We start from the raw sequence: 15,512 nt of genomic DNA on the forward strand, positions 1-15,512 counted from the left end.
AAAAAAAAATATATTTCTCTAATGAATGTTTCTTTTAAAAGGAGATGGGGGGAGAGAGATGGTCAGATTGTTATAAATATATATTCATGTGTTAGGAACAAACAGATTCAGGTTTCATAAACTTTTCTATCTTCCCTAATTTTTCAGCCAATGAATGCTTTAATTCTGGAGAGATGTCATTTAAAATTTATGGCAGCCCCAATTAGTAGGAGCATATTTGTAGCCACAAATGAAATCAAACTATGGAGCAGTTTAACACTCTGTGATTTAGGTATATAGTCATGTATGACTTTGCACCAGATCCCACAGTGCCTGGGGATTGCATGAAGGATGAGGTCATTCCTAACATAGCTCTTCCACCAAAGCAGAGCTTAGCTCCAGTTCATCACTATGGCACAGAGGTGATGCTGGATCCTTGAAGGCCGTAAACTCTGGTAGGTTCTATCAAGATTGAAATTGTTTGAGTATGCCTGTCGTCCAAGGGTCAACTTGTCTAAATGCAAAAGAGGCTGATCACCAGGTTGGCAGCAAGGGCATGAATTTTTTGACCGCAGCCACTCTCAAAGACCATTTATGAGGGTTTGTGATTAGCATTGATGGAGGGAATGCCTAAAGCAACAAAATCACAGATCCTTGGAGTATTGATATACCTTGTGTGGTGTATCAATATACCACACAATTCTTTTGCTACTGCAAGTAGTTTGGTTTTGTGCTTTGTAGAAAGTAAACCCAAAGGCTGTTTAGACTGATTACAATTTCATTTTGGTCATATGGATATGGCATAAGGATTCTTTTTTGGGAAAAGAAGAGTTAATATTTGCTACAGGATAGATTCCTGCAAGCTTTAATTATAAATTTAGCTGAGAAGATATGAAACTGTATTTGGCAACCTATCATCTGAATATAGTTATTTTTGAAAAATGAATCTCTTAGGTTGATCTCATGAACTAATTTCATTCAGTTCTTGATTACATTTCCTGTGTATAGTACATGTTTCACATTTGGTAACTGACTCTTATTTAAAGAGAATGAATGGCCAAATTAAATGAATGTCCTTTTGAGTGGCTTTCTTGTGCATTCATCTCTGATTGGTTTTGTTTGCTTTATTCAGTGTAAAGTATAATTCTTTGTGGCCAATTTCATTTTAGGAGGGCATTGTTGAATGATTTTTCATAATTTAAAATATGAATAATTATGCCCACTTGTTTGTAACTTGATGAAAGCTTGGAACTGAAATCTTGGCTTCTTCTCTTCCACTGCTGCCTATAATATTTTGTCCAGGTGCCCTGTGGTACTATTTTTATTTGGTTCTTAATTTAAAAAAAAGATCAAATGGATGTTACTAAAAGAGGGTATTAATCTTTTTATGAGAGTGGGAAAAAAAAGATGAGGTGAGGTAATAGGAAAAGTTGCCTTTTTCTAGACTTTGAAAACAGAAGAAAACTATCAACTATAGGATAACCTTCTTTCCTGCTGCTTGTTTTATTTGCATATTACCTATTGGAAATAAATAGGTTAAAATTTAGTTAAATCATTATACTAACATCTTTGTTTATGAGATGCTCATTAACAGGGGCATTATATTTATTTCTTCATGTCCACTTAAACCATATTTTAAATATTTTCCTATTCTTTAGGCCCTTTGTTCATTTCATCAGTGTACAAACTTATTGTAGTCAGTAGATGTGTTAACATTGTATTCAGAAATATTGAGGGATATTATACAGAGAATGGTGACCAGCTCTTTTGGATCTCCATTGACTACAGAATGAGAGGAAGTGGATTTTAGCCACAGGAGGAAGAATATTGGTTAAACATAATGAAGAACTCTATAAGGATAATGGCATTAAATTAGCATGACTAGGAAGGACTAAGGTTGTCTAGTGTGAGACCCATTCACCAGTAGCAAAGCGGGATCAAAAGTTCTCATGGCATGATATCAACAATTTCTGGTTTTAAATCAAGTAAATGAGTCCTTCCTTTGATCTTTTCAAACTTTCCACCTGAGTCTTCCATTCAACAAGATGATTAGACGTTGAATATGATGATCTGATTACTGTAGAATTAGTATAGGATATGGATCATTCAGGTACAGCTTTTGAAGAAGGCTGCAAGATAGATCCAATGGCTTCCAGAAAGTTGTTTATAGAGATGTGTGTGTGTGTATATATATATATATACATATATATACACACACACACACACACACATATACATATATATATGTGATTCACTAATAATATGATTTGAGTAATTTATTAATACTGATTATTGTCAAAAATATGTTTTACTTGAGAATGGCAGCATGATGTAGTAGATAGAGGATTAGCATTGGAATTGGAAAAACCTAGATTTAAGTCTTGCTTCTGACATGTCCTCACTTTGTGAACATGGGAAGGTCACGTAACCCCTTAGTGCCCCAGGCAACTATAAGATTATAGTATATATTATAGAAAGTAGAATGACTCTCCATACTGAAATTCCTCGTTCTGGAATTCCATTCCTGAAACTCCTTTTTTCACAGATCTGAGGGAAAAAAAGTTGAACTTAAGAAACTATTTAGAATTTTAAAAAATTTCTTCAGTACTTCAATAATGCTGTGATTTTATCCTTTTGGGTACTCTTCCCAGTGGTGCATTTCACAATCCATCCATACTTTTTCATCTTGTGTACTTCTTTCCATATCCTTTCATAAATTTTTTATACAGGTTTTCCTCAGGCCACTGAAGGTCTTCCTTTTAACTATTAAAGGTCTTTTAATATTTCATTCCATTCGACATTAACAGTGTCAGACTTGAGTTGTCCATCAGTCTCATTACACGACTAACTCATCTCCTTTTCCAGTCATGTGTAAAATCATCCTCACAAATATCATATAATAATGAAAACAGATATATGGATCATTCATTGCTAATGTCCTCTTGTTCATTTTTTATAATAATATTATCCCAATCATTTGATGTATTCCTTTCTTTTGAGATACCTTGAAAAAATTGTTCCCTTGATGCTTTCAAAATCGTTATCTCTTGCATTAATCATTCTGACCTTTGTTTAGACAAGTTGCCCTTCCTTGCTTCATTTCTTTAATCGCCATTTCTACTTCTTCATATGGTATATATACACATATATGTGAACACACATGTATAAATGTATATGTTTACACACACATATATGACTTATGAATGACTGAGGCATTAGAGACCAAATAAGATGGTTTATATGCCATTGAGGATGAAATTGCTACAGAAATCCTGGAAGATCTGTTTTGTTTTGCATTGTTTGTTGTATTTTCAGTTTAATCTACCAATACTCTACATTCTGATTTAATTGGGTACTATGTCAACTTTCTGTAACCTTATTTTTCCCTTCATTGCTTTTAACTGTTCTGTGAGGCAATATTGCTAGTAACTCTCCACTTTCTAACAGTTTACAAATAAGTCTATATTCTAAGCTAGTATTTCCCTTGGCTGCAATGGTGTCCCTCTTTAGCAAGATGACTTAAACGTTTGTTGGCTTAGTTCCTGGGCCCCTTGTGGTAATAGTGACTATTTTACATTGGTTAAATGTCTATAATAAATGATAATCAATTGACGTAGTTTTCTTCAGCTATTTACTATTTTTCAGTCAATAGCTTATTTGAATAGGTCTGATTGAAGCTTTTATAATTGTATGTGGTGTCTTCATATCATCTTGGTCCTGGTATTGATTTTGTCCTCATCACTAGGTAGTCTGTGATCTGACTGCACACATAGAGCTGATTCAGAAATGAGTCCTTACTTTGTAACCAGTTGTTTCCTGTCTGTTGAATTATTTAGTTTCCATTTTTTAAAAGTGTTTGATGCTTTTTTCATGAGGCATCTTAATTCCTCTTCTTTAGGGAAGTGTTCATGATATGCAACTGTGAGGCTCCCAAGTACAAGCCTTTGGCCTTTATTTCTTAATTCTGAACAATTTTTTTTTTTTTTGCTGTCTTCCCTGTGCCCACCTTCATTCACATCATTGCGACCAAGTATCACAGTCTTTGGTGGCTTGGTTTGGAAGTTCTTGTCAAGTTCTTTATAGAATTTCTTCATCCTTTGCAGTAGATGATGGCACATAAGCTGCAATTATTTTCACAGAAGTCTTTTGGATTATGCCCATTATATATATATATACTGCATGGTGAGATGTCTCATGCAATGATGTGTTTTGATGCATGATGAGTCAGTTCTTCTGTTTGCCCCTTCAAGGAGACTCTGTCAGCTATATATTTCATCTAGATGTAGCTTCTTTATGTCTTCTGGCTTTATTCACAGAGAGAATGTCAGTGTTGAAGTGGTTCAGTTCCTCTAGCAGTATGTCACCTCTTTGGTTGTTGAACAAAGGTATCACATTTCAAGTACCAGGAGTTCAATGAATATTTATAAACAATGTAGAAACTATATGATTCTTTGGACTCCCTCCCCATCCCTGTGTCACTTTTCTACCACCCATTGCTGGAAGTGGAAGTTAGGAGGGGAGAGGGGGAGCTCTTAGATAGGCTTGAGGGACATTCATCACATAATGGCTAACCCACTAGTGATGAGTTTCTCTATTCTTAATTTGGATAGTCTTGGAAATCAGACACAGGCTGCCTTTTGGACTATACTTGAAGCATTTCCAGCTTGTTAGAACTTGCTTGAGTTTGTGTTTTAATGGCATAAATTTTGAGAACCTGAGGTCATCTTCACACCACTGTGAGGCCTTGTAGTGGGACTTTTGAGAGCTTAACAAAATTATCATTAAAATTGTAAAGTTCAAGTTAAGTAGTTGCTACAGGAATTAATTTGATAACCAAAAATCAACGTCAGCAAGTATTTGTTGAGCCTTTACTATGTGCCAAGCATTGTGTTATATGTTGGGAATAGCTGGGAATAAAGGTTTAAAAATGAAACAATATCTGCTCCTTAGAGCAGATATTCTATCTGGGAGACAACATATATAAGTATAGACCGAATAAATATAAAAATAAATACAGGGTAGTTAGTGAGGACACTAGCAAGTTGAGGAATCAGGAAATAGATTGTATAGAAGATGATGCCAGAGGATTCCATAAAGAATTCCTTATGAGGTTTCTCAAGGTGAAAATGAGGAAGGAAGGCATTCCAGGCATTCAGGATCACCAGTGCAAAGGCTTGGAAATAGGAGATTGAGTATTGGATGCAAGGAACAGATAGAAGGGCAGTTTGACTAGGTTGTATAGTCAAGTCAAGAAGCATTTATTATGCTTCTTGCTGATTATGTGCCAGGAATAGTGCTGTATGAGAAACAAAAGGAAGGGGATTGACTTATGAATCTGGAAAGGTAGGTTGGGGCCAAGTTGTAAAGAGCTTTAAATGTCAGAAGAGTCTAGAATCAAATAGGGAGTCACTGGGGTTAATTGAGTGAGGGGAGTGACATGTTTAGCTTTACTCTTAAGAAAAAAATCTCTTTAAGATAGAGAGCATTATAGAATGTAAAATGGATAATTTGGATTACATTAAATTAAAAAGATTTTGCACAGACAAAACCAATGTAGCCAAGATTAGGAGGAAAGCAGGAAGCTGGGTGGGGAAATTACAAGTTTCTCAATAAAGGCCTCATTTCCCACACATATAGGGAAACAAAGCCAAATTTCTAAGACTATAAGTTATTTCCCAATTGATAAGTAATTAAATGATATGAACAGGCAGTTTTCAGATGAAGAAATCAAAGCTATCTATAGCCATATGAAAAAATGCTCCATATCACTTTTGATTAGAGAAATGCAAATTGAAACAACTCTGAGATACCACCTCACACCCTATCAGATTGGTTAATATGACAGAAAAGGAAAATGATAAATATTGAAGGGGATGTGGGAAAATTGGGACACTAATGCACTGTTGGTGGAGTTGTGAACTGATCCAACCATTCTGGAGAGCAATTTGGAGCTATGCCCAAAGGGCTATAAAACTGTGCATACCCTTTGACCCAACAATACCACTACTAGATCTGTATCCCAAAGAGATTTTTAAAAAGGCGAGGTAGGGGTGGGAAGGACCTACCTGTACAAAATATAGCAGCTTTTTGTGGTGGCAAAGAATTGGAAATTGAGGGGATGCCCATCAATTAAAGAATGGCTGAACAAGTTGTAGTGTATGATTGTGATGGAATACTATTGTGCTATAAGAAATGATGATTTCACAAAAAAACCTGGAAAGATTTACATGAACTGATACCAAGTGAAGTGAGCAGAACCAGGAGAAGAGTTTATACAGTGACAGCAGTATTATACAGTGATCATTTGTGAATGAATTAACTATTCTTAGCAATACAAAAATCCAAGACAGTTCTGAAGGACTTAATGATAAAAAATGCTACCCACATCCAGAGAAAGAACTGATGGACTCTGAATGCAGATTTAGGAATACTATTTTTTACTTTTTTTCTTTTCTTTTTTTTTTCTTTTGGTCTGTGTTTTCTTTCACAACATGGCTAATAAGGGAATGTGTTTTGCATGACTACACATATATAACCTATATCAAATTGCTTGCCATTTCAGAGAAGGAGAGAGGGAGAGAATTTGGAACTCAAAATTTTTTTAAATGAATGTTAAAAATTGTTTTTACATGTAATTGGGGAAAAAATAAAATATTTAAAATAATGTGTGGAAAAAAAAGAAAAATCTCTTTAACAGCCATGTCAGTGATAGATTAGAAAGGTGAAAAACTTGAAATAATAGGTTTTTTCAAAATTTGCGAAACATTCAATGGAAGTAAATACCTTAAGTATTCCATCAGTAATGGAATTGTTTTCCAGGGAAAACAGTCAACACATTCAGCTTAAGGTTACTGAATAAAGTAAATGAGTTATCCTTCAAAACTTTAATACATCTGATTAAATTGTTTCGGTATGGTTAATCCCTCCATTAATGCATATTGCAACTTTTTTATTTTTGTTCATGTTTCTCCATATATAGCTAACCGAGTTTCCACCCAACATGGTCTAAGTCTGTTTACATTTCATAGGTCCCACTGGAACACCCAGCTGTCCATCAGAAGATGAACATCCCCTGTTTTTACAAGATGTCATCAGTTGCTTTTGCCTTCTGTCCAGTCCACTTTTTTTTATAATCCATTTCCTAGATTATATTTCATATGCCACTTCTTCAGTGTAGGTTATGCCTTGAAACATGTTGCTTATGTTCACCATCCATTTTTCTGTTATTGTTTGAGTCTTTTGCAAATTGATTCTTTGAAGATTGCAGCTTTCCACGATCTACAGCCACAACAGCATCACTGTCACTTGTGGGAGAATATTTATGTTAAAAAAAGAAACAAGTCTTTGTGCTCAGAAGCATCTTTGGATCGTTACTTTGCTCAGCTTCCCAAATTCAATCTAGCCCATTCTCCAGCTCCTTTTTAATTCTGCCCTTGTGCAGTACCCAGATATATTTTTTATTAATGGACTAATTTAGTGAACTAGCCATCTAACTATTTATTGTATCTGGGTGATAATCATATTTTATCCTTTTTAATTTTTCCTATATGGCTTGTTAGGCAGATTTCTTTTAAGGAGGCCCAGTAATGTGCTACACTCAGCACAGTATCTTCTGTAAATTGTAACCTCGCTATTCTGTTGGAAATCCCTCTTCTGTTGTGACCTTGTCCAAGATATCCTACTTGACACCTTTGGTGAGGGTATATCTCACTGTTTTATTCCTTATTTAACAATAATCAAAGGAATGTTAACCAGTTGTCCTTTTCTAAAAAAGTCTACTAATTATGCTTTCAAATAAATTAGAGGATTAACTGTTAGAAAGTAAAATAATCTAGTTAGAAAATACATTACTCTTTCTAGGTACTGATTGCATTGAATATAGTATGTACCAACTTTTTAATGTATTGATAGCTGTTAAATATAAGGCTGAGCTGATTAATATTGGAAAATAAAAATGTTGGTGTTGAATATTTATTTTTTCATTGTTAATCACAAATGAATATGAGTAACTGATGCTAATCAAATGTAGTGGTGCAGTGTTTTCTAAAGTTGCTAAATATGTATGATGTAAAAAAAAAATTCTATTTTTATTCATTATCATACCTTGACTTTAATTTGTATATAGGACCCAGATAATTTTTTATATTCCATCTACTTACTAGGCAGAAGGAATATTTTCATGCTCAGTTATTCTTTATCTTTGCCACTGCTTATACTTGGGTAAATTTTTTTGTCTATATGTATATAACAATGTACAGAAGGATATAATGACACAACATTTTCCATCTCTAGTTATTGTGAAAGTTAGTTTGATATTTGGAAAACACTTCGATTTCCTTAGATGAAAGAATGGTTGAGAATAATCAAATCCAGTCAAAGACCAAATGTATTTTGATACTGAAAATACCTATCACAGATCCGTTAAATTAATTGTTTGAAAACATTTGCTCTAAAATATTTGTCATTATTCAAATAACCTGACAAAAATTATTCTGTAGGTATTCACAATTTTATACAGAAGAGAGCTTCTGCCATTACAACATGTTTAATCATCATTTCTTTGATGGAAAGGTAAGAACCATGATTATTTTTTACTTGTAAATCCAACGTGGTGTTTGATAATTTGATAAAGTAAAACTTTTTAAAACCCAAATCCTGAGAGAATAGGATTTTTGGTTAACATTATTGGCTAACTAATTATGCCTAGAGTTGTAGGAAAACAAAATAAAACAAAAATTTTTCCTAAAAAAGTATGCTTTTGGCACTGCAAAATGAGATTCACACCCTTTTCGGAATAATAAAATTAAGGGTTTTTTTCCGCCCCCTCTCAGTTGAAAATGGGAATAAAAAAAAAGAGAGACAAACTTTGAATGAATGTGTTCGCCACCCCATGGTGAAATTTTAAAGCCACTTCATGTAACCACTTATACCAACATTTACCTTTTTAAAAAACTACAGGTCTGTGGGTTTTTTCCTCCAAAAGTAGTAGTGTGAGCAACAGATAAGCTAGATCTTTGCCTTACAGAGGTTGCATTTTCACAAAGATACACAGCTATATAATTGTATTTCCCCCTGATTACTAAATTGTATTGAATTGCAGTTTGAATAGTTATAAATCGAATAACTGAATTGTATTGAAAAGTAAGTTGAGTGCATTGGTGCCTCTATTGGTATTTTTTGGAAATCTCTTAATAACAGAATTTGGCAAAGCTATTTGAGGGGAACAGATGATACAAAGTAGTGAATTATAAAAAATAATATATATATATATTTGCTTTTGAAACTCTGTTGTAGAAAAACACTCAGTTACATGTGTAAATCAAAACATGGTATGTGTGCACATTCCTAAAGCCTCAGAGTCAGACTCTGTTTATGCATGACCTCTAATGCTTGTTGATAGGGGTCAGATAGGCATAAGCTATAGATAACCACAAATTTAATCTCCTTATGGATAACTGGAAAAGGTGACTGTAATTCTTAACCATTACCATCCAGAAAGTAGTCATCTATTGGCATAGTTAATCTTGATGGTCAAAAATACTTTTTGATTAAATTGTGCTGTTGGCTTATTGCGTGTAAATCCCTTAATTTCTCTGGGCTCCAGCAGTCTCCTCTATACAATGAACGTGTTAAATTATGAGATATCTTTTCCCGAGGTTCCACCCATCTCAGGCTCAATGTTGTCCTGTTCTACAGTCAGACTTTTTGTGGCTGTCCTATATTAACTTCCCTAAAATCTTGATTTTCTGTATTTTCAATTAACATCACCTCTCAGGAGAAACCAGTTCATTGCCTTTATTACTTTACCATATAATGTAGAACCTGTTTTATTCTATAACCTGTTTTAAGCTTTGAGGGGTAGCTCAGGTAGCCTTGAGTTTTAGTATTCCTATATTTGGTGAACAAACTGAATAAATCTTTGATGATTTAATGACTTTCTAGGGCAAGTGAACTATAAAGCCTTTTATTTCTGAAAGTTCTGTCATATCTTAAAATTCATTATTTTACCTTGGATCTCCTTTTAGAAAATATTTGTCTACCCTTTATTTTAGCCATGATGCCAGAAAAAAAAAATCTGCCTTGCTTACTTATTAATAAATAAGTCTGGGGGGCAGCTAGGTGGCGAAGTGGATTCAGAAGGACCTGAGTTCAAATATGGCCTCAGACACATAACATTTATTGGCCGTGTGACCCAGGGCAAGTCACTTAACCCCCATTGTGTGACAAATAAATAAACAAATAAGTCTGAGGTAGAGCAGTATCAGTAGTAGAAGAAGGGGCTCGGTAAGGTCCTTCAGGCACGTGATAGTATAGGGAGGGCGGGCAGGAGGGAGGCGGACAGACAGGAATGCACTTCAGACTGAATTAGACTTGCTCACATAGAACTAGAAGGGACCACAGTCCAACCCCCTCATTTTATAGATGAAGAAACTGAGGCCCAGGGAAATTAAGTGGCTTACTCAAAGTCACAAAAATATTAAGTGTCAGAGGCAGGATTTGAACCCAGGTCCTCTGACTCTAGAACTCATACTCTTTCCACCGTACTACAGTTCTTCCTCTCCATACTGGATGTACTTGTTTTCTACAGATGCTCAACAGCTGTATTCTAATTGAGCCTATCTGTTAAAAAATAATTATTTTTTCTTTCACAACATGACTAATATGGAAATATGTTTTGCATGACAGCATATGTATACCCTTTATCAAATTGCTTGCCTTTTCAATGGTGGCAGGGGGGGAGGTAGTGAATTTGGAATTCAAAATTGTAAGAAATGAAGGTAAAAAATTGTTTTTACATTTAATTGGGAAAAAATAAAATATTAAAATTTTTTAAAAAGAACTTTAAAAATTATTTTCTTGATTAAATGTCATTTACTTTTAACCATTTCTTTGGAAGCCATTGCGTTCTGACACTCCAGTAGTGGATCTTCCTTCTCTAATGACTTCCAACACACTATGTTATGTAGCTAGAACATTTATTAAATACTTACTTTGTGCTTGGCACTGTACTAAGTGCAAATAATATAAAGACAAGCAAGACAGCCCCTGCTCTCAAGGTGCTTAATGGGGGAAGACAACATGTAAAGGGGAGCAGTAAGAGTGATTGGGGCTGAGTCCCCTATTGGAGTCCAGAATCTTAAGGGCAAGGTTCTGGAGGGATGGGAGGGATGAGGATGGTGACTGGAGACTAGGTGACGCTAGGCTAAGAGGAGTAGCAGCCAGATTTCCTATTCCTTCCTGCTACTTCCAGACTATGTCTTTGACATCATCTTTAACTTGATGTTCACATGTTTCTAAATCCCAACACTATTATCTGCTGCCATTGATTTTTTGTGCTTCTACTTGAGCATTGCTGAAAACTACTCAAGAATGTCTCATAAGTATACTGACTGTATACTGACTGCAAATTTGTGATTTCTCATCTTTGCTGAGCACTCTCTGCTATTCAGTAATCCTTTTGTTTTTCCCTGATTGACTTTCTCTCACACTCCTTTCAGCAGCTATTCCAAATCTTCCCCTCTCTCCTCAAGCCACGTACATTATTACCATCCTCTTTCCTCTTAGCAGAGGACCTCATTTCCTAATTTCCTAAGAGAAAATCAAAGTCATCTGCCGTGGCTCTCTTTTCTCTTATACCACTGCTGAAAACCCCTTTACACCATTCCTCACACTTCACTTCTTTATTCCAGTCTCTGAGCAAGAGGTTATCCTTTACCTTGACAGGATTATACTTGTGTCATTAACCCCATCCCTTTCCATCCCTTCTGGGCCCTTTCCATTTGAACATTTGATCCCTCTCTCTTATTTAATTTATCTTAACTACTGATTTTTTTCCTTGTTGAGTACAAATATGTCCAAATCTTCTAAAATACCACCCTCTCATTTCATCATCCAGATCTTCCCTTTCATAACCCAACTCCTAGAAAAAGTTATCTGTATTTGCTGCCTCTACTCCTTCAGTTCCTACTTACTTCTCAACCTTTTGTGAACTGTTTCCTGACCCTCTCACTTTACTGAAACCACTTTCTCCAAGGTGAGACGAGCTGCCAAATCCAATGGCCTTTTCTCAGTCCTCATCCTACTTGACTTCTATATAGTTTTTAACACCAGCAGTCACCCTTTCTCCAGGGTATTTTCTCTTTCTTGTCTTTTGTGTGTCTTTCTCACTTGATTTTCCTCAGTCTCATTTGATGGATTACTATTCAGCTCCTCTTCCCAAGGCATAGATGTCACTCAAGGCTCTGTCCTGGACCTCTTCTCCTATACTTTCTTCTCCTAGGTTCAGGGTTCAGGGTTCAGGATGACTCCCAGATTTATATGTATACATCTGGTTGCTCTTCTAAATCCCAGTTCTACATCTCAGCTTCCTGCAGGATGTCACCTGGGTGACCCAGTTTCACATCAACACATCTAAAGCAGATTTCAGTATTTTTCTTGTGAACTTACTTCACTTCCAAATTTTCCTATATCTGTTGAAGGAGCTACCATATTTCCACTAACTCAGTTTTGCAACCATTGAGCTGCCCTTAACCCGTCACTCTTCTTACCCTGCCTTACGAGTTATCTGCCAGTTCTTATCAGTTTTGGCATTACATCATCTCTTGCATCTAGGCCATTCCCCTACTTATGGAGCCATTACAGAAGTTTAGGTCCTTATCAACTCCCACGTAAACTATTGTGATAGCCTCCTAATTTGTCTTCCTGATTCTAGTCTTTCCTCTCTCCAGTCTGTCTTCCATAAAGTTGGTAAATGAATATTCCTAAAGCACAAATCTGACAATGTCACTCACCTTCTCACAATATCTTCATTGTTTCTCTATTTCATCTGAACAAATTTTTCAGTATGGCATTTCAGTCTCTTCACTCTCTGACTTCTACCTACCTTTCTGGATTTGCTTCATATTATCTTCCTTCATGCCCTATATATTTGAACCAGATCGGCCAACTGGCTGTTCCTCAAGCTCAACATTCTCTCTTCTCTTCCTATGCCTTTGCACAGTCTATCTTTTGCTCTTGAATGTACTCTGTCGTCACCACAGACTCTTAGAATCCATAGATTCCTTGAAGAATGAGCTCAGGTGCTACTTTCTACTCGAGGGCTCTTTCCTGACCTCTCATTAACAACTGGTCAGTGCTCTTTTATCTCCTCCAGTTCTCATATTTATATATTTTTGTGCACATCCTTTCTCCTGAGTAGAACATGGACCCTTTCATTTTTTTCTTTATATCATCAGTGCTTATTATAGTGCTTTACACAAAGCAGGTACTTAAAAATGTTTATCAAATTGAATGTGGAATTTGAAAGGATTTCAGCATCATTATTTGTCCCTACTCCTTCATATAAGAAGACAAGCAGAAGAAATGAGTTAGCTGAACTGAATGGTAATTAACCCTTTTGATGAATGAATGAATAAACCAACCATTTTGTTCTATAGGAGTTCCATTTGGAAGCCTATAAAAACTCTTCTAGGGGGAAAAGAATATAGGTATTGAAATTTTTAAAAGTCTATCAAGTATTTCTTCTAAATTGAATCAAATGTAGAACAGGGAATATTTTATTATAAAGAAAATATACAAATATATTAAATTCTACAATCTGTTATTTTGTCTTAAAGTATAGCTTTACCTTCACAGAAAGCTTCTTAAAATGTGCTGTAAAGTCAGTAGCCTAGAAATGTTATAGCTTTATTTGTTTCCCAAAACAACTAATATATATATACATACACACATCATAGAGATTATGCCAGTAAGAGGGCTTCTAGGCAACATGTTGAGAAAATGATGTAACTATGTTTCTGGGACAATTTAATGGATAGAGAAATTTTGTAGATTATGTATTTTGCATATATGTTATGATGATTATGATGTATATGACATTGAAGTGTTCTAAATATAATAAAAGAAAGAACTAAAAAAGGAATAGGTATGATCTTGTGTTTGGCAAAATAGAGATGCTAGTTATAGGTGTTAAACTGAAATTATGGTGGTAGATGAGCTAGTATGAAAATGATAATACTTTTGGGATTCTATATGGGAAATAAATTTAATTTTTGAATGTTATTACTTAAAATATTTTGTACTCTGGCAGTTATGATAGTAGAGTATTCAACTATTGGAATTTAAAAATTCAAAACAAAACACCTGTTTGCCAAAAGAAGTCAAAGATAGTACCATATGGAGACTAAATAAGAAAATTTTTTTGCCCTCAAGGATAGTAGTGAAGCATACTGAGATGGCAATGTGGGTGTTTACTTTGATGACAAGGTAACTGAATTATTCTAGGCACATTCTTGTCCAAGTAAGATTAAGTACTCATTTGCGGTATGGATTTTTAAAATGAACCTGTGTCTTTTGTAGGCTGCTCTTGAAATTTGTAGAAAATTCTTAAAAGAAGATAAAGGTGTAGGACTCATTCTGGTGACAGATCCTCCTTTTGGGGGCTTGGTAGAATCACTGGCTGTTACCTTCAGGAAGTTTATGGATATGTGGAGAGAGGAACAAAGTCCAGGTATGTAATATGTACCAATTGCTGAGTAAATATGTAACTACTTCTGCTGTCATAAAGATAAATTTAGCCCAGTGAAATTACTTTAACAAACTAGGAATAATTTCTGAAGTTCTTACCTTACTTCTTACTTTCTGATGATGGTGTTGATTTGTCATGTGAATGTTTTGTATTTGTTTGTACTTTGATAATTCAGTGGCTCTGTGACCTCATCAGTATGTGTCAATACTCTCTCCAGTGGCAACTCAGTCATGCTTTTTGATTCTGTATGACTCATGGCCACGTCTCCTACACATTTGCTATAGGAGCTTTTCCCAACATGCTGAACCCTTCTTCTAGCACTCTCTCAACATTGTGTGCATACCAGTAAAGTATGTAGACTGACTACCAGTTACTCATTTTCACTACATACATTTCTTTTCCAATTATTCATTTCTAGGTGTCATCCTTTATGCTACTTTTCTTGCACAAATCTTCATTTATAATGTCTTATAGCTGAATAGCTAGTTGATTCATGCTGACCACATCCATCTTCATTGCTCTGTGAGAGGATCATCAACCTTAGCTCTTTGGAAATTGTGATAGTCCATGACTTAAAATCATGCAGGATCATCAGAAGAATTTTTTTTTTAAACAGGCCGTTATTTCAGGGGGAAATTTAGCTTCATTAATGGTACTACACAATTTCTCCAGTTCCTCTTAACCCACTCTTTTCTCCCTTTTCTTAGAACTGCCTAAAGCACTGAATGTTTCAATGTCTTGCCCAGTGTCACAAATCCAGTATGTGTCAGAGGCAAGACTTGAACCCAGATCTTTCTGGCTTTGAAGTTAACTCTATTCACTCTGCTACCCTGCCTGGATGAGATCCATAATCACTCAAAAAAAGTGTTATCCTAATCTTATTTAAAAACAGCTTGTGGGGGGCAGCTAGCTGGCACAGTGGATAGAGCACTGGCCCTGAAGTCAGGAGGACCTGAGTTCAAATCCAGCCTCAGATCAAACACTTGATATTTACTAACTGTGTGAC

General features: G+C 35.3%; 1 protein-coding gene across 6 annotated transcripts in view; it reads left to right on the forward strand.

The window, feature by feature from the left end:
• Positions 1-15,512, forward strand: part of ZCCHC4 (zinc finger CCHC-type containing 4) — a 60,203-nt gene that overhangs the window by 14,954 nt on the left and 29,737 nt on the right. For all 6 annotated transcript variants that reach the window (XR_003566817.1, XM_027836332.1, XM_027836334.1 and 3 more), the window contains exons 6-7: positions 8,478-8,550; positions 14,338-14,488. Coding sequence is in view for 5 of the 6 variants with exons in the window: in XM_027836332.1 (XP_027692133.1) it covers positions 8,478-8,550; positions 14,338-14,488 (224 nt within the window). In the remaining variant the exon portion in view is untranslated. The remainder of the gene's footprint in view (positions 1-8,477; positions 8,551-14,337; positions 14,489-15,512) is intronic.

Source organism: Vombatus ursinus, unplaced genomic scaffold (genome assembly GCF_900497805.2).
Source record: "Vombatus ursinus unplaced genomic scaffold, bare-nosed wombat genome assembly UNPS02014818.1, whole genome shotgun sequence".
NCBI lineage: Eukaryota > Metazoa > Chordata > Mammalia > Diprotodontia > Vombatidae > Vombatus > Vombatus ursinus.